The following is a 21,048-nucleotide window of genomic DNA, read 5'->3' as shown; positions in this document are numbered from 1 at the left end:
AATAAAAGCCTCAATATGCTGATTTCATGAAAATGTTTTTTGTGGTGGATGTTAAATTCTTTCCACCTGTTTATCTCATTGAGGACATTTACTTTCTTTGAGTTTCAGACAAATAATGTCTGAGTGTGGTCATGTTTTAGTGTGAGAGAAGACTCTTTGCTCTTCCTTGCTGACTACCCACCCCCCACTCCCAACCCAGAACTCAGTTCTGGAAAACAAAAACCTTTGATTAGTTCATAACTTAAAATTCACTTATTCTGTTATCCCATTGTGTACCCTTAATGAAATTTTCTTCAGATACAAGCGCACATCAAGTAGACCAGGAGACTACATTTCAGGGTATTAATGGACATATAAGGAGAGATCATTTGAGGAAACTAATGGAGTCTATCTGTACAAAAAGAAACTCCAAAGGCACTTCATTTATTTCTGCAATGTATTTTCAGACTTACAGAATTCTCCCAAATAAGTGTACACCGCCTTACCCAAAACATTTTCCAATTAAGTGTCCATAAGTGTCCATGCATGTCTCTGAATAGCCAAGTGGGTCTATAAAACGTGTGCCTTGAATAGAAGAAAACGAAACAAAACAAAACCAAAAAGAACATCGTCAGTCTAGTTGCAAACTTCATCTAAAGCACCAATTTGAAATCGAGTCCTCTGTCAATGACAGAAGGTTCCAGCGTGGTGCCTGTTTCATAATACTGTGTACAGCTGACTCTCTGCAGCTGAAGTTGCCAGCAAGCCTGAACTGGAGCGTGAGAGTCCTTTGGTTAACAAATTCCCGCAAAATACTCCCCCACCTACAAAACCCCAGGAGCTGTAGTGATGTCATATCCGTTGCTCAGGTCTCCACACCTCTCAGCAGTTACTCCCTTTATCTTCTTGGGTCAAAACTTTTGAGGTGGGCTGGATAGCAAGCAGAAGGGGAGAGGGTAGACCGGGGCGCACCAGGTGGAGGCGCTTCAGCACCTCGGCCAGCGCCCGCTGCAGCGGGTCCCAGCCTTCTGAGCTCCCCGACTCCCGACTCCCCACTCTGAGATGCCTGCGGAATGATCGCCCCCCAGGGCGGCTGCTGCTGCTGCCTCTGCTGCTTCTGCCGTCCCCTTCTCTGCCTCTACTCTGCTCTGACTGGAAGGCAGAAAGTGCAACTGACGTGGGAAAGGTCTCCGCAGTGAGTGGAGTGGCTACATAAAACAGAGTAAAGAGAGGCAAAAACCCACATCAGAATGCAGGCGAGGTCCAGCCTTCTCAACCTCCTTCTTCTGTCTTTACTTGCCGGATTAGATCCTTCCAAGGTAGGGGCAATATTTGGACTCGTTTGAAATAAATGTGCAAAATGTAATGACTTGATGGAGATGGGGGTAAAATGTCCAAAACGGCATGGGGGACTGTTCTTTCGGCTACCCTGTGGTGCCTGGTGCATCCACAGTGCTCGGAAGATAACAAGGTGAACTACCAGAGGGCTAGCTAGCTTCTTAAGGTAGAGTCCTGCTGTGAGGGGGGGGGAGGGACCAGAGGAGATAATGTATATGTGTAACGGGCAATGCGGTTCTCCGGGGAATTTAGCTTATTCGCTGTCCAGCTGCTCAATGCTCTCTTCTGAAGTAGGACGGGCCATCCAAGGGAGTTTGCAGTAGAAACAATGCAGTTTATACGCCTATGTTAGATGGTGAGCGGTCTCTTTGTTGAAAGCAGGGAAGCGTTTCCAGCTGATGCTGGTCAGTAATACTCCCATCGCAGATGTGCTGCGGTTTGTGTCCAAAACATTGGGGAGGTTGCTTGTAACCCACGGCAGAGCAGCAAAGCTACACTATCTGCATGGCTAACAGACATTGCTGCGAGAGGGACTTTGTGTTCCCTTCCTTTTACTGAGGAAAACTGGGGAACCCCAAGGAAGTTCTGGTGATCTTTGTTGAGACAGGAAGTGAGAAGCCTCTTAAACTAAGGAGGGTAATAGAAAGGATGAGTTACGATATAGCTGTGGAACTCTGTAAATTATCCAGCAATGAAAGTGAACGCTCAGCTCATCTGGTACAAAGCGGAGACGGATGGAATTATATTTTCAGCGATGTTTGAGGAAAACCTTAAGGATAAAGGGTGGTCATTTCTGAGAGGGAAGCATTCTAAGAAATGCATAGTTCTCTAGAGTAAGAGAAAAGGCAGCTGATAAAGTAAGGGATGGAAAGCATTTTTCTTTCCATACTTAGCTGGTGGACAGCACTGTGACATGATTGGGAAAATTATGCCATATTATAAATGCATTCAGTGCTGTGTTTTGAGTCTTGTAAAGTTATTTTATTGGCTGGCATTGTCTGTTTAATTAAGGAAGACAATGGGCTATAACTAAGATATAACCAACTACAATCTATCACTGTGACCATGACATTTCAAAGCCTAACCTAGTATATGGTGTAAAATTATAGTGGTATAATAATACTGCAGGGTTTTCATAGTTAGAGAGATCTTGGGAAAATAAAACAATTTCATTCTCATCCTATAGTTTTCCTGATGCTGACATTCTGAAAGCTTCAAACAACATGTGAGAGCCATCTTAATAAGTCTAATGGCATATTGTGTTTACTAAGGTATAGCTGTAAAACATTTTACACCTGATAAAAAAACATCATCACCTTGTTTATGCATTTACTTTTTATTTTTCCCTTTATCTCCTGCACCTATAGTGACATATTCTATTCTGACTTTCAAGTTATACTGGCTAAAACTTGTGACTACATGTTCTCATCTATTTAATTTTCAATGCCTTGCAAAAGTATACTTTTAAAAACACAAATAATAAATTAGTACTGAATAAGTTCCTGAACATAACATAGGCTATGGCTTTCTTTGAGAATTTGGAAGGGCAAGTTCTTATTGACTGCTATCTGGTTGACTGGATATGTCTAGTATCTTTAATGTATGAACACCATCTTTGTCAGCAGTTAGTTCTTAATATTATACTAAATAAAGAGATTACTTCCACAAATAAACACCTGTTTTGTTAATTTGATCTTTGTTATTTTTATGAAATTTCTGATCATACAGGGTTTAAAACTTCTAATTAAGTCACTGGCCAACACTGAATGCCATAGAGTTGAGAAACTCATTCACTTTTCGAACTGTTCTCAGCATCCAGATGTTTCCAGACAGCATTCAAAGATGTCTTCATGATATTCTACTCTATATTTACATGAAATAACAGAGAATATTAAAAACTCTGTACTAAGTAATTTAATACATGAATGTTTTGGATTTGTAGACAAAATATTACTTTTATGGGAGTGAATAGAGCCTAATTTCATGTTTATAAAGTGTATTTGCTTACCAAGCTTTATCAAACAGAACATTTCAAGAAGTAGCAATGTGCCCTCAAAATAACTGTCAATCAGCCCATAGAGTAAACAGTTTCTCAATGGTAGTTCAGCTCTATTCACTTAAACTTAGAGTTTTCAAGATCAGAATTGTGAAAAGTTGTCTTTGATGTTTGGGAACACACAAGCATTTCTTAAGAAATATAATTGAAAGAGAAAATCTAATCAGCTTCTGTTCATATGACTGGAACACTAGAGCAACATAAATTTCAAGAATGAATTTTCTTTCTTTGATCATCAACCGTCTTATATTATGGTTTTATTGTAAATATAAATATAACCATGTATGGGTACAGAGAAATGCAAAGGAGACGATCTCTTAAAATTCGAAAGTACTTTAAGGTATATGATTCTATCAACATCAGATATCACCATTCTAAATCTCTGTCTGTTTTCTTATTGAATTATTAAGAAGACAAAACCTGCTATTGCTACTACCAAATTTCATCTTATGAAAGACTATATAATGTTTGCATCTATGGATTCCCCTTCCCCTGCTGCAATTGGGGTTTATCTGTCTTAATTATAGTCTATAAAGTGCCTAGATATTCCCATATTATAGTAAATTACTTGGAAACAAATTTTATTACAATTTAAAATGTTTAAACATCTATATTCACTCCACTTTCAGCATGTACTTCACTTTCAACATGTACTCAATTTCTTTCTTCTCATTTAATGCATTACAAAATTGGAAAGATTAGTAGTTCCTTGCCAAAGGAAGGCAATTCACCACTAATTAATTATTTGTATTATAATACAGAAATATTGATTTTTTTCTCAGAAAATTTACTTGAATTATGTGTTCTTAATTACAGTCTAATTAACAAGCTCCAAGATCTTTAGAAAAAAATGGAAACTAAAACCATATGACATTGTTTATTTTAAGAGATGTCAATCAATCTGTTGTGATGAAAAATCTGAATTATAGGCAATATGCCACACTGTCAAAAAATTAGTACAGTGTTAAAACTGAGCCATGTACAAATTGACTTAATTTTCAGTTTCTTCGAAACAGCAGCATATCTGGGTAGGAAATTCCTGACAGTGGCTGCTAGGTGGCATCTCTGTGCTTTTAAAATGAAGGCATCGAGTTCAGTAATGACCTTGATAGGAGAGTGGGCTTCTTTATTCTTTTACAAGAAAAAAAAATTCAACAGATCATCATTTGAACATTATAGTAAAACACAATCCCCATGAATCAGAGCGCAGGGTGATCTCCTCTGCAATGCTGAGCCATGAAGATAGGACAAAGTAAATATTTCAGGGTAGGTTTCAAACAGGGTGTTTATCCAAAAGTCCCACTTGAGGAACAGCTCAAGAAAGGTCAAATGGACATATCTACACAGTGCTGAGACTGCTCTATTTTAAGGGCATGATAGTTATAGTATAAATATTTTTGCAAAATGTCTTGTTAAGAGAACACTGCTTGAATTGAGGGAGTAATCTTCCCAACTTAAAAAAGTATGCTCTGAACTTAGCTCCGTAAAGCTAGTTCGCATCGCAGGCACAAACTATTAACTATGAGTCAGCACTAATCCCAGCACCAAACTGTTTTGTTCCAGTCAAGACAGCACAGACATAATTCCTGGCCTAAGTAAGAAAAGTGCAAGAAAGCAATGTGAGCGTAATGAAAATGAAGGGAATTTCAATAGTTATATTTCTAAATGTCTCAAAATGCCCATTCAAATGATCACCCTAAATAAGAACAGTACAAAGATCAAAGGTATTTGGCAAGACGATATAGATACACACCAGTACCCCTGTTATAATAAATACCTAGAGTTCAAGGTAACCCATCTGTATTTGAAAGAGAAAAAATAACTCTCCACTCTCACTTTGTCTAAATCGTCTGTAACCTAATTGAACTTTTACTTTGGAAAAGTAAATATTATTTCCCATTCTTCTTTCAGGAAAGTTGAAAAGGTTACAATGGCACTGATTTCCTTCATTTTCTCTAAAAAGTGTGTTGCCTGCATCTTTGCAACTGATTCTGGTGTGATTACTGTTCACTAACAGAAGAAAACTCTTGGGTTCATTATTTTCTGTTTCTGGATTTTCTCTTGATATGTATCGCTTCTCATGATATTGTGAGAAAGCATGCTATCAGGGCCCCTATTATGAAATCATTAGACAATCTTATGTGTGTGCATGTGTATGTTGCATGTGTATGTGTACATTCATGTTCATATAAATATGGACAGATACACATGATGTATGCAGACATATGTGTGATTGAGCCTGTGTGGAGATCTTAATGTAGAGTTTTTCCTCAACCTTGTTTCACTTTTTTTACTTAAAGGGGGGGTTTTCTTTCTGTAATCCAAGCTTGCTGATTTGACTTTTCTAGCTAGCCAGCGTTTCCAAAAGATTTCCTGTCTCTACATCCAGAATTTTCTGAGATTATTGGCACTCAGGGTGCCCAACACATAACGATCAGGACACTGAGTCTGACTCTTACAGGGTCAATTCTTTATGAACTTAGCCATCTTCCTACCTTCATAATCTCAAAACCTTTTTGTTACACTATACAATAACTCTCTCCTTCTCCAATATATTTGATACTTCACCAAAATTTGATCAGTTTCTTCATGGGTTATGCTTAGTGAGATCAAAACAATAGAAGACCTGAGGATAAACCTCTAAAATAATAGCATGCTGTTTCTACACTTGTAATTGGAATTCAGAAACTCCAATTGGTTGATCTTTACTTCACAGTCTGTACTCCTATCTCCTGATATGTGAAACATGGTTTATGACTTCTTTCTAGTCACCTATCCATCAAACCTGACAGGATCATTTACCTGTCTACTGATGCTGAAGGCCAACATTTCCTACTTCAAGAAAGAAATGTGTTATTTATTGAAACATTCTCTTTAAAAAACAAAGTGAAAACTTATTTCCTCTCTAAAAAGATTTCTTCTCACTGAAGAGAGGTGGGAGACATGTGAGAGGGCTCCACACCAAAGTGCATAGTCTGTAGCAGATTCTCCCAAGCTAGAACATGTCCAAAAATTTTCTAAAGTCTGGAAAATTTTAGAAAAACTCAATTTTTGTAATAAAAAAATTTGTCAGGAAACTGGATAAAATTGCACACGGTATAATAAGGCATTCCACCTGACTTACTTAAGTGTTAATTAACCAAAATTTTACCTAAAGGCAATCAAAACTTAATTGGTAGTAGTGAAGCTAAGAGAAGAGATTTGAAATCAAACTGCTGTCTTGATAGTTGAGGTAATGTCACATTGGGTCATTGAGATGCTCTGTTAATTTGCATATATGAATAATCATTTCCCGTTGGTCTTAAAGTGTTCCAGTAAGAGCAAAGGGTCTTTAAACACCACCCTTGTTTAAATTAAAAAGCATGGTTGAGATATGGTCCCTGAGCATTTTGTCAACTAGTGTATGACACTTCTCAGTCAAAACCTTAGAGATTGTTTTTAGATACAAAGTTAACACTATGGTTGTAATATTTATTTAAAATTTTATTTGCTGCTTGCAGTACAGTACATGGAAGTTAAAACATTTATAAAATAACTTTAAAATGCAATTTTTAGGAACTGGAGAGGTGACTCGGTGACGAAGAACACTTACTGTGCTAATGTGAGGACCTGATTTGAAACGTCAGAACCCATATCAAATCCAACATAGCTGAACATGCCTGGACCCTCAGCTCTAGATCGAGACAGTCAGAGCCAATGTGGCCATGCCAACTCGAGCAGCATATCCAAGAAAAGGCAAACTTTGGGTTCATTGTGATGACCTGTCTCAAAGTAATTAATCAGAAAGCATTAGCCTGGATTCTACATGGGCACATGTGGCCAAAGATACACACACACACACACACACACACACAGAGAGAGAGAGAGAGAGAGAGAGAGAGAGAGAGAGAGAGAGAGAGAGAGAGACTTACTGCATAGACACATAATATGTAGTTTTAATATAAATTTATCTAGCATGAAATCAGAGAAATAACGTGAAATCATAAGAATTGTTATTTAATTCTTTAGCACTAAACTTGCCCATGATCAATTAACTGGGCTATAGCTTATTCCTATAACTAATACCATGGCAATGGAACTTCCAGAATAAATAATAACATTAAAATATATGAAGATATCTTTAAACTGTAATATTACATGCAAATATTATAATTCTGCCAATGGTCCTTTAATTCAACCTAAAACTCTTTTGCCTCATACATTAACGACTTGGAATCATACAGAGTACCTTCCATGCCCCTCTTCCCTTGCTGTTACCCTTTCTCAACTATCAGGAATGTTAAATTTGCAAATTGTTCCTCAAAACCAGCCTACACTTTTTGTGAAAATTCCCATTAAAACCCATCGTACAGATTTACATTATTCTTATTCCCAACAGGTTTTTAGAAGAAAAGCAAAATACAAATGGTTCCTTAATTTCAAAACTAATTCAAAGTATTTAGGCTAATTGTGGACAAATCACAGATGAACTGGATATACTAACTCAACTCTAACCTATAGGTGACATTGCTTTGTGCCCAGTGTACAAATTATAGGTTTGTGTGACTATACACACAGCATGATACCAATAAAGTAATTAAAATTCTGTGACAGTCCAATGCAACATTTAAAAAAGGAGATGAGGAAAGGAATTTTTCTTATTTACTGTATCTTAAAATGTTCAAAGCAAGAAGGAAATGGAGAAAGGATCACATTTACATGGAGAATTGCTTTGTAGACTTTTTTACTCTTTCTCTTCCTTCAATTGTATTTTTATTTGTGGATTCTTTTATAAGATTTCTACAAAGTTCTTGGCATCATCTTGCCTCTTGGTTTTTGTAATAGCATGTATGTGGGTATTGTTCATGAAACAATAAATTCATCAGAGGAATTTATGACTCTATTTCTTCTAACCCAACTTACATAAATTATATGAAGAACAACAAATACATGAAAGCAATTAAGTAATATTGCTGATAGAATTTGCTCATTGGTGTAGGAGATCCTTCTGTTTATGTGTTGATTTCATTGGTTAATGAATAAAGAAACTGCCATGCCCTGTTGATAAGGCAGAACTTAGGTAGGTGGGGAAAACTAAATGGCATGCTGGGAGAAAGGAGGCAGAGTTAGAGAGATGTCATGGATCTTCCTGAGACAGACGTTGGGAATTTTACCCAGTAAGCCGCTGTGACGTGGCAATACATAGACTAATGGAAATGGGTTAAATTAAGATGTAAGAATTAGTCAATAAGAAACTAGAGTTAATGGGCCAAGCAGTGATTTAACTAATACAGCTTCTGTGTCATTATATCAGGGCTAAATATCAGGGCGGTTGGGGCAAAGAAGCAGCTCTCTCTTTGTAACAGTTCATGAACAAGGAGTATTAAAAAGAAAATATTAGTTTAAATTGTTTGCACATTGTGCAATAATGATGTTTACATGACCTCAACTACTTGTGATAGAATGTGACAGGCATAAAACTAGGATAAATTGAGCTCTCTATAAAGCATCATGCAATTTTCATGTCTTTAACAATGGCTTCCAAACACTGTTGTTGAAATATTTTTAAGAAATTTTGCTGTCAAGCATGGTGGAACATGTATGTAAATCCCAACACTCAGGGTGATGGAAAGCAAGCATCTTGAATTGTACACTAGCCTGTTATTGTGTAGCCAGGTCCTGTCTCAAACAACCTCAACTCACTTGGCACAACAATAAAATTAAAATGTTTCCTAAGTACATTTATCTCTTTTTTTTTTCTTCCAAAACAAGGTGCTGCGGTGTGTTCAAGCCAGACCTTCTGTCACTATCAAACCAAAACCTCCAGGAGAATAAAAATAAGTTTAGTAAGGAAATTGCAAATGCTGTAAGACTCATGGTTTTCCCCTCCTCAGAAGAACTTTCCTTTTTGCCCTTATGTCAAGATTTTACATAAGTTTAATAAGCAGCTCAAATATCACATTTTCCATAAAGTCTTGTGTGGTATTTCTTCCACTTAAAAACGTACTAGTCCCAATAAAGTAACATTAAAAAGAGTGCTTTATCGCTCTCTGTGTCTATAGCCATGGACACTATGTCTATAATAAAATAGAGATAGGAGAATAAGAATTAGAATAGACCTCTTTCCTCTCCCAAAATTTACATAACAATTTCCAATGAGTCTTTAAAAATATTTATGCAGGATTTATTGCCATTTTCTCTTACAATAGTATCTCTTTTGTTATGTAATAAGATGTTTATTATATTATGTATCTTTAACCGTGTGTGTGTGTGTGTGTGTGTGTGTGTGTGTGTGTGGTATGGGCATGGTGTGTATGTAAAGAGGTGATATGTGTGTGGTGTGGTATGTGTGGATGTGTGTGGTGTGTGGGGTGTGATGTGTATATGGAGGGTGATGTGTGTGTTTGGTGTGGTGTGTATGTGAAGGGTGGTGTGTGTGTGTGTGTGTGCGCGCGCACGCTTGCGCGCATGTTTGCGCACAAACCAGAGACCTTGGTGTATTCTTTTTTTTATTTATTTTTTTATTAATTAATTTATTTGTTTATAAAAATTTCCACTTCCTCCCCTCCTCCCCATACCCTCCCATTCTCCCCACTCCCTCTCCTCCTCCCACCCACTCCCACCCCTCCTTCCTCTCCAGACCTAAGAGCAGTCAGGGGTTCCTGCCCTGTGGGAAGTTCAAGTTCCTCCCCTCTCCCTCCAGGTCTAGGAAGGTGAGCATCCAAACAGACTAGGATCCCAGAAAGCTAGTGCATGCAGACAAAACAAGACCCAGTGCCATTGACAATGGCTTCTCAGTCAGCCCCCATGTCAGTCACATTTAGAGACTCCGGTTTGATCACATGCTCATTCAGTCCCAGTCCAGCTGGCCTTGGTGAGCACTCATTCGATCAGTCCCCTTGTATCTGAGGGTGAACGCAACCCACACGGTTCTGATTTCCTTTTTCATGATCTCTCTCCTTCTGCTCCTCATTTGGAACTTGGGGGTATGTACTCACTCATAAGTGGATTCTAGCCATAGTTAAAGGTCTTTGAGCCTTTAATTCGTGATCCTAGAGAAGCTAAATAAGAAGGTGAACATGAAGAAAATCTTATAGTTATCCTCTTGGATATTGGAAGTAGAAATGATTGCCAGACAAGATTGCCAGGCAAACTTGGGTGCAGGGGGCGGTGGGGTGGGAGAGTGGAAGTAAGGGGAGATGGTTAGAGAGAAGGGAGAGGGGGAGGATTGGGGATGGCTTGGGGGAATGGGAGGGGGGAGGAAGGATGGATATGGGACTAGGGAAGTATATATCTCAACTAAGGGAGCCATTTTAGTGTTTGCAAGAGTCTTGATTCTGGAGGGGTTCCCAGGTCCAAGGAGAGGTCCCCAGATTGTTCCCTGGGCAGCAGAGAAGAGTGTACCTGAACTGACCTTGGTGTATTCTTCAATCACTATCCACCTTATTTTTATTGAGACAGATGTCTCATAGTAACTGTATCTCACTCATTTGACTTGACTAGATCAGTTGACAGACATACTCGAGGGAACCTCCTGGTTCTGTCTCCTGTGAACTTTCATTCCCTGCATTTTAGTGTGAGTTCTGGTGATGTAACTCAGATCCTTCAACTTCCATGGCAAACCCATCATGGACTAAACAAAAACCATCGTCTGAATTTTTCCCATCCAAATCCTAAAGGCAGCTTCTGTGCTCTATGTGTTCACCACTCTTTTGTCTTTTACTACCTAATAACTATCTCAGCCCATTATCCATATATTAAGTACTTATTTAATGAATAAATAAATACATAAAATGATAAACTCAGTACATGATCCAAGAATGGAGTAATGTGAGGAGAATTCTTAGTGCTTATGAGAAAATGGTAAGAAAAGAGGACAAGCGTCTTTTAACCTCAGTTTCTCAAAAAAAACCAAAAAACAAAAAACAAAAAATGGAATTGTTCTCAGAATGTGTTTTTGTGCCACTGCCTGGTGTAGTAGAAAGACGTGAGTATACTTCAGTTGTTCATTACCGCTGGCTATTGTTATATTTTTATATGCCTTTATAGAAAAGCATGGTTTCGTCATGTGCAGTTTACCCTTGTGAGAGTACACTCTACTCATGTGACTCCTCTTAGCCCTCAGAGTTTAAATTGTCTGATTCTCTGAATAAAGTTGGCTATTAAATGATACTTTAATCCTCCTCATTTATGGGATCTATTCTTCCAGGTCCCACCACCTCTCGAGTAGCAAGCAAGGGAATAGCTAAATTCTTTAAAATTCTGTTTGAAATGTAGCTATTTTAATAAATTCTCCCACTAGATAAGATACTAAGGATGGAGTAAGACTGACTTTAGAACTTTTATTTTAAAGTCTTTAAAGTTTTGTATAAGCTTATTTTGACTAATGCTGAAAAACATCTCTGTAATTTTTTTTTTTATTAATCTTCACTCTTAGCTCAACATCTTAGTACAGGCTCTCTGGGATGAGGCATACTGTGTGTTCTCATGACTTGGTGCTCTCTGTTTCATGTGCCTTAATGTCAAGGTTCACATATCTACTTATTCCTTGTTTGGTTTTCTTGTTTCAAAATGTCCATTTTTTTACCTATGTTTATAAATTGAAATATTTTATATCTAAACAAATGTGTGTGCATCCACATGTGTGTGTGTGTGTGTGTGTGTGTATGTGTGTGGTGTGTTTCTCAGAGGTATTCTTTGGTTATATAATATCTTAGCTTTGTTTGATAATCCAGCACATTTCTTATTGTTTCAAAAGTCTAGTCTTTAGAAATGCTTCTCAAGATCTATGATCGTAAGGACGTACATGGCATTAGTTAATGTAAGACAAGGCTTCTCTAATATTACTATTTGAGGTTAGCACTACTATAAGGCATAATAGCTAATTATTAAAGAAATAGGTATAGTAATGTGTATCTGTATTATAACGCACTAATATCAGATAAAGCAAGTTTTCTCATTAATTCTGTAGGTTAAAATGCCCTGAAAAGATATGCCAGTAATAAAGCTGTTTAAACATCACAAAAAAGCCAGTTATCTAGATAACCCCAAGGGGGGCATGAATTGAACAGGCAACCCTTTTAATTTTTCCAACTAAGTTGAAGATGACTAAGAAACATTGTCCCAGGATGATTTAAATAGTAATACTAGAGGGAGTAATTCCAGATGTCAGGAATTCTTCAAATAGAGAGTCCGCATTCAAAGTGTTGATGCACTGATAACAAAATGCCACTGGTGAAATATTACCTCACAGAACATGCCATCACTTCTGGGAATGATCTACCTCTACTGATATGTAGGGAATTGGATATCTGAAACTAGCAGCAGAGGTTAATATTTTCACACCTAATGTGTTCCGAGACATAGTCTAGATCTTAGTAATATGACTGTCATTCAAAACAAACTGAAACTTTATCTGGCTTAAAACTCACTAAAGTTTAATTATAATACAGGCAGTGTTGCAGACATATTCTACTCTTTAGAATTGAATGATAGACAAGGGTAGAATAAAGTGACTCCTGTTTGGTTATCAAATATACTATAGCATTCAATGATAAGTATGAAGAAATATACATAGTTGCAAAGCTCGTCCCAAATATAGGGTTCTTAATATACTGAGACAAAACTGGAGAGAAGATAGCTAAAGAAAAAGAACTGAGTCAATAAAAGGAGACAGTTATTTATTCATAGTGTCTTCTTTTAGTGAAAACCCATCACAAATTTCTTGTCAGTCAAAGCAAGAAAAGATCATAGGTCTAAGTATCTGATCTAAAGTGAAAACAAAAACTTTAAGAAATAATGTAATTATAAATCAGTATGGCAAAGAAATAAAAATAATCAGGATTAAATACAAATGAAATAGGAGGTGCCTGTGGTAATATTTGAAGCCCATAATCCCAGCACTGGGAGCATTGCAACAGGATGACTGAGAAGAGATTAAGGCCTGCCTGGGTTACCAAGTGACTTCCACCCAGGTCAACAGTGGAGATAGGTTAAAAGAAGTTAAAAAGAAGAGGGAAAGATGATTTTAGGGAAAGTGTTTGTTTATACTTAGTGATGGCTTGAAGCTTGAAACCCTTAGAAGTGTACATAGGTACAAACTCCTCAATGATATCTACTTCCTTTACCAACACTGTGCATTCACATATTATAGCCATTAATCTGAGACATGACTGTTTCTCACTTCCTGTCAATATTCACCTTTGTAGTAAAGTTTTCATAGTTCAACTAACCCATAATATTTCCTAGTAAGAAGAATAGAAGACAGAAGAATTATTCATTACTCATTATTAAGGACATTTACTCTTCCTTATTTGCATGTTGATTTGCCAAGAATGAAGTTCTAACCACTGAATTACATCCTGTCCATTTGTACATAATCTTATTGATAAAGACACATTTTTCCTCTCTCAAGAGGTTCAACCAAATTATTATTAATTTAGCATATAAAGTGGAGATAATGGAAGAGAGCAACCATATTATAGCAGAGAATTGCATATATTGACAGAAAACAGGAAAGTTTATGTGGAATGAAACAATGTAAAATTAGTAGTATGGAAAGCTGGGGCCTGAAACTACCTCTGGAACACTCTAAGAATCTTGTTTGAGAAATCTCTGAAAGGTTTACTGGTTCAGTTTCCTAGACTACTAAATGTGGACATTGAATAGCAAAATACCATTCTTAATAAACTAAAAAGCATTACTTCTCAGTATTCAGTTCATTATTCTATTTTCCTTTTGCTTCAGTCTTACAAATTATTTTAATAAAAACTAAAAATAAAGACTTTCTTATATTTGCAAAAACATAATCTATTACAAAATCTTTATAGATTTACTATATATGAATAATTATAAACACATAAATATTAACAAATGAGACATCAAGCTATGTTGTCTGTTTGACTTTTAATTCTATGTCTTTCTCTTTCATCACCCCTTGAAAATTCAGTTGGAAGATGAATGAATAAGTGTCATAATGTTTCTACTGTCTTCATATACAAAAGTCAAAACAAAATGATTCATCGATGAGGAAACAGGGAGAGCCCATATACTTCAGTTCAGTATTCAAAAAGGGCTCTGATAAAGGATTTTGACACATATTTCTCAATACCTGAGTTTGAAACCCAAGTACTCAAAGTAGAAGAGAAGAATCAACTCCTGAAAGCTTTCCACTGATTGCCACATGTGTGTGCACTCTTTCACACAGGCAGAGGCTCACAAAAAATAAACAATAATATAAATACCAGAATCCTCTCATGTCAAATATTCACCCTCTTTCTGTCTATGTTTCACATATAAGGAAATGAGACATTATCCTAGATACCAAATTTGCTTCTAGTCAGATATAATTAGAAAATCCTTATTATTTGTGCTACTGATATTAGCATAATTATAGGGTCATCCACTGGAACACGATCAATCTACCAAGAAACACATCTTCAAAGAAAACTAACTCTTCCTCCCCAAAAGTCATCAACTATCAATCACTCCTCTGCCATGGGTGGGAAGTTTAAGGAGATCCTCTCTCCCCTCCCATAGTATAATGTTGACTGGCTTGATCTGCCTTGGGCAGACAATCACAAATTTTATGTATTCACCAAGGCAGCAGCTCTATCAAGTCCTTAGCACATTTTGACCTGATACTTCCTAATTTGTGGCTCTTACAATCTTTGATGTTCCAGTAAATTTGTAGTAATTTGTTAGACCCTCATGGCAAAAAAAACACAAGAATGCTTGCATGTTCGTAATAATTAGTGACAATATTAGCAATGAGTTCAGTCAGATTTTTGTTATGGTTTGAAATTATTCCCAAGATAATAAATTGGTGCAGAGGTATGATTTGTATGGAGTCACAGTCTTGACAACTGCCATCTGTGCTTCTTCCCACTGCTCTTGGACTTGCGTCAAGTCAGAATATCATGGCAAAGGGCCTCTGGTAGGCCAAAGGTGCTCACCTGATTCATGAGGCATGACAAAGAAATAGGAATCACACAACTTCTTTTGCAAACATCCTATAGCCTAAAGTCTTTCACCAGGTTTCATTTCTTTAAGGTTCTACCACCTCCTCATAGTATTACACTACAAAAAAAGTCTTGAATACCTATACATTTATAGACTTTCCCTATGCAAATACAGAAAAAAAGTAAATCATAAAAAATCATAACAGCAAAGTAACTCTATGGGCTGGATTTAATATCAAAATTTGAGAAACCATAGAAGCTACAATAGCCTAAAACTTTTAAGTCAGATAAATAATACAGATATGAAACAAATGCTTCTTAACAAACCCATTAATAATAATACACATAAAACTAATTAGATTTTATTATGAGTTATTTTTAACTGATATTTTTGACCTACTAAGTGTGCATTTTTGCTGTTATATCTGTCTAAGGTGTTTCTGAGTAATTATCAGCCAAAAAGATGTCCCAAATGATAAACATCTTTGACATCAAGCCTGTCAACCTGAGTTGTTGCTCAGGTGCTAAGACAGGGCACGAAATGACTGACCTAAATACCGACCTCTGGCTTACACATACTCATGACATGGTATGTGTTTCCGTAAACACACACACACACACACACACACACACACACACACACACACACACATACACACAACCTACCTCAGGACTCAGCAATAACACTCCTGGGCATATACCCAAAGGATGTTCAATCATACAATAAGGACATTTGTTCATCTATGTTCATGGCAGCATTATTTGTAAAAGCCAGAAATGGGAAACAACCTAGATGCCCCTCATCCGAAGAATGGATAAAGTGGTACATTTACACAATAGAGTACTACTCAGCAGTTAAAAACAATGAATCTTAAAACTTGTATGCAAATGAATGGAACTGGAAAAAAACATCCTGAGTGAGGTAACCCAGACCCAGAAAGATGAACATGGTTTGCACTCACTCATAAGTGGATACTAGCAGTAAGGCAAAGGATAATGAGCCTTTAGTTCATGACCCTAAAGAAGCTAAGTAAAAAGGTGAACTCTAAGAAAAATATATATAGATCCACCTGGAATGGGGAGATAGACAGGATCGCCTGACAAATTGGGAGCATGGGAATAGGACTAGAAGAGGGGGGCGGAAGGGGAAGAGGAAGGAAAAGGAGAGGAAGGAAAAAAACTTGAGGGAACAGGATAGTCAAGAGGGAGGAAGGACAGAGATGAGAGCAAAGAAAGAGATATTTTGGTTGAGGGAGCCATTATGGGGCTAACAAGAAATATGACACTAGAGAAAGTCTCAGGAATTCACTGAATGACCCAAGTTAAGACCCTAAGCAACAGGGTTTCCCAAACTGGACTTGCTCGGTAGTCAAATTGATGAATATCTTAAATGTCACCATAGAAACTTCATCCAGCAACCTGAAAAAACAGTGGCAGAAACTCACAGTGGAGCACCGGGCTGAGCTCCCAAAGTTCAGTTGAAGAGTGAGAATATGAGCAAAGAGGTCAAGACCATGATGGGTACACCCTCTGAAACAGTCTACCTGAGCTAATGAGAATTCAGCAATTCTTGCCGGACAGGGAAGGAATCAGCATAGGACAAAACTTGATGCTCAAAATGTGGGTGACAGTTGTATGGCTGGGGCAGACTGCAGGGTCACTGGCAGTGGCACCAGGATTTATCTCTACTGCTTGTACTGACTTTTTGGGAACCCTTTCTCTTTGGATGGATATCTTGCTCAGCCTAGATATAGTAGGGAAGGCCTTGGACCTTCCCCAAAATAATGTGCCTTATCCTTTCAGAGGAGTGGATGAGGGATTGAATGGGGAGAAAAGTGGAGAAAATGGGAGGAAGGGAGGGAGTGGGAACTGAGATTGGTATGTAAAGTAAAAAATACAGTTTCTTTTCTTTCTTAAAAAATCAAATTAAAAAGATAAAAAGCAAACAAAAAATAAATATAATTTTAAAAAAGAACTGAGTGATTTACATTTAATTTTTTGTTGATAAAGAACTTTTCAAAGCATTTGATGATAAGCACTGTATTTCAGATTTCTCACCTATTTTTAAAAGATGTGAAAGAGAAGAGGCCACTTATGACTCAGTACTAGAATGACTATGACTTCTTCATCTTCCACATATGAGTCAAAATATGATGAACAAAAGCAATGGTAGGCCTTGAAAGTCATTTGTTTGGGGGGGAAAAGTATGTTTTAGATAGACCAGACACAAGCAGTTTTGGGGAACTTAGTCACATTCCAGAAGTGTGAACAGGCTTCTCTCTTTATTATCATCAAAGAAAACATTTTTTTGGCTTAGTTTATTTAATCTTAAATCTTTTGTTTTAATTTAACTTTAAAAGTATTTTAGTTGCTGCTAGAGATGACTAAGATGTAAAGAGGACTTGCCTCTTCTTCAGAGGACTTTCATGGTGACTGTCAAACATTTTATACTATAACTCCACTTCCACAGGACTCTTATGACTTCCATGGGATTGTATGCATGTTATGTATGTACATACATGGAGGCAAAACATGCATGCATATAAAATTAAAATAAATACATCTTTAAAAATGTAAAGCAAAGAAAGCCATCACTCTATAATCAGTGATGCAAAATGATTTCACTTAAAACAAGGTATAGAAAATTTTCACCCTGAAATAATTTTTAAACAAACACTCATGAAGACCTCTGTTTTAGGAATTAGAAAAGTGTTTCAAAGGTTTTATAATTATTAACTCTTACATCCCATCTCATTTTCTACTGTAGGACTATCATAAGTTTCTGTGTACTTGAACTGGATAATGCATTTTATGACAGAGTATTGTATAGAACACAAGGAGAGTACAGGATCATGGATGATTTCCTATGGGAAGAGATACCTAAAGAACAAAACATAGACAATGAAGATAGGAAAATCTAATGCATCAAAAGGAAACTGCATGTAGAAAGTCATAGCAGACTAAAATTCCATATGAAGGAATGAAGGCCTTTTCTATGTGAATAGAGTTCTGCTATTCTTATGTCAGATACAGACGTTGATGCAGATGGAAAGGAAGAGAACTCGTAGAGGCAATAAATGGCAGAGAAGTGATTATCTAAAGTATTCATGACAAGATCTACATCGTATAAAAACATCTTTGGGAAGTTTAATTATCTTAACTTCAAACAAAATTGGAAATCAAATAAACGGGACACAATTTAGTTATGTTATTTGGAGTACTCAGAAAAAAACAAAACTAAAGTATAAATGACATACATATGCATGGAAGAGACAGAGAGACAGAGAAAATGTAAGACAGAAGATACAATGACAGAGGCAGATTTACTCTAAGGAATTTGCTTATTGGATTATGGAGGCCCAACATTCCCTGTTGGCAAAAATGAAGACACTGGCAAGGTACCAGTGTAGTCCTCAGCCAAAACGTTAGATTCCAGATATGGGGAGAGACGGAGTTTCAGTTTTATTTGAAGGTAGAAAGAGCTGAAGATCAGCTCAAAGTAGTCTAGAAGTTACAATTATCACTTGGCACAATTGTTCTAATATACCTTCAACACATCAAGTGTGATCAATCCACATTTAGGAGGACAAGGTTTAAGATCAGATCTATTACTCAAAATGATACTCTTACCTAGAAGCAGCCACACAGACTCGTTTAAGATAATGTCTCACAAAATATCTGCAATCTACTGCTAAGTATAGTATATAAAGTAACTATGAGACTAATATGTGAAACTTTATCCCTACACTTATATAACCAAGTGTGCCTATAATAGCTACTTCCTGCATTCCTAATGAGCTAGTTTTGCAATCTACCTCTTTTGACCTTCAAAAATTTGTTTCTCTTACCTTAGTACATCTGTTAGCATTTTGAGATTGTTACTGTCTGCCCTATCCAAATCCTGCAAGTTGGGTTTTCATGACATTCCTAGCTGGAGTGTAGGACTGTATTCTGCGTCTTTACAACAAAATGTAACACAGTTGTTTGAAGTGTTACTCAGAGCAGAATAAATTGTTCAATGATTAAAATCACATACTGTTTTTGGAAAGGACCACAGTTTTCCTCACAGTGATGTACACATATAAATATAATTCATATATAGACAGACAGTCAGATAGATAAATCTGTATATGTAAAATATTATCAAATTCTTAAAGGTATCATATATCCCATTGTGACAAATAAAGAATTTACTCTACTTCTATCAAGTTACAAAATAACTCTATTAAATCAGTCTTAAGTTTGTTTTCACCTAAAGTTTGGATCTGGTGGCAGGTTGATTTTATATTACTGGTTTATCTTTAACTAAAAAAATTATTTATTTTGACTTTTGCTCAATTCTCATACGCATTAACTTTAAAAGTTCTTCTATATCTTAAAAATGACAAAATATTCTATTGTAACATCAAAATTAATTTTCAGTACTTCAAGCCACACAAAATAAACCGGTGTGTTATAGGAGAAAATAACAATGAGGGGAGCAAGCTTGCTATAAAATTTTGTCACCTATCTCCAGTTTCACAACTGTTCAACCAGGTCCCAGAAATCAATGGTTTGGTGTTATTTTAGGTTGCCTGGTATATGTCTGGTATCACTAATATCTAAGAACATAGCATTAATCAACAAAACACAAATGTTGTCTCTGTCAAAACGATTGAAGTAGTTAAAAATCAATCTGAGAGAGCATATGTATATGAGATATTAGTGCCTTGTGTGGTGGACAAACAAAAGTATAAAAAGCAAAGACATTTTACAGTAGGAACAAATGATCAGAATGGACTTCATAGTGAATTTGATACTTTAGCAGAGGAAGAGAAAGATTTACAAAGATGAGTATGAAACAAATTTTCAGGACAGAAAAAATATTTAAGTACAAATTCAGTGAAGCACAAGTGCCTGTGGCATCTTTAAGGAGAGACAAGAAATCTTGAAAACATCAACTGAATGTGCAAAGAGGGCTTTCAAGAATAGAGAAGAAAGATTCAACTGCTCAACAAGGTGGATGCCTGAAGGTGTCTTTAAGGATTTTGAACTAAATTGGAGGATATCCAGAGGGGTTTAAGCTTGAATGTTGCATGGTATAATGAACATGTCAAAAGAAGCTTCTTACTCGCTGTGAATATGATTTAATTTGCATAACGAGGAAGGAGGGAGAAATACAATGACTACATAAATATGGAAACTAGCAACGAAATCTGTCAATCAACTCTGACTTTTATGACTTGGATAATAAGAAAGAAATATGTTTCTTGAGTTTGGAAATGTTGGTAGGGGAGCTAATTGTTCCAGTTGTAGACATGTAGGTCTGAAAAAGACTTTAAAACTCAATAGAAGCCCTTATCTCAATAATTGATACTTAACATATTTCTCCTGAGGACAGGAACAATTGGAAAAATAGACATAAAAATATAAACCATCCTGATAGGTCTTCTGTGCAGAGAAAAAGAAATAGAGTATATCTAAAGACTATTCTAGCAATAAGATTGTTGATTTTGTTTGAATTCTTAAAAGTAAAAAAATAATATCATGCTAAAAGGATGGCTGAAATGAGTGTTTATTTTTCTCTGGGAACATAGAGGCTTCCTTCATGGGAACAGGTAGGGAAAGCATGAAATATAAATTAGGCTGAAAGCTTAGTAGAGGGCATGTGAACACAAATAAATGATCCTGTAACTCTTCATTTTCTCAGAGAAATAAGCAGCTCATTCAGTAGCCATAGATATGAATGAGTTATCA

At 36.5% G+C, this 21,048-nt stretch overlaps 1 protein-coding gene across 2 annotated transcripts in view; it reads left to right on the top strand.

The window, feature by feature from the left end:
* The first annotated feature begins 850 nt into the window (after window positions 1-850).
* Window positions 851-21,048, top strand: part of Olfm3 (olfactomedin 3) — a 204,453-nt gene continuing 184,255 nt past the window's right edge. Inside the window, exon 1 of one of the 2 annotated variants that reach the window (XM_085677793.2) lies at window positions 851-1,298. In XM_085677793.2, the coding sequence (XP_085533919.1) occupies window positions 1,230-1,298 (69 nt within the window). In that variant the 5' untranslated portion in view covers window positions 851-1,229. The remainder of the gene's footprint in view (window positions 1,299-21,048) is intronic. The other variant, XM_048456967.3, reaches the window with a different exon arrangement.

This window comes from Myodes glareolus, chromosome 17, assembly GCF_982192425.1.
Source record: "Myodes glareolus chromosome 17, mMyoGla1.1, whole genome shotgun sequence".
NCBI lineage: Eukaryota > Metazoa > Chordata > Mammalia > Rodentia > Cricetidae > Myodes > Myodes glareolus.
Note: the sequence above shows the minus strand (reverse complement) of the source record. Positions and strands in the feature narration are given on the sequence as shown.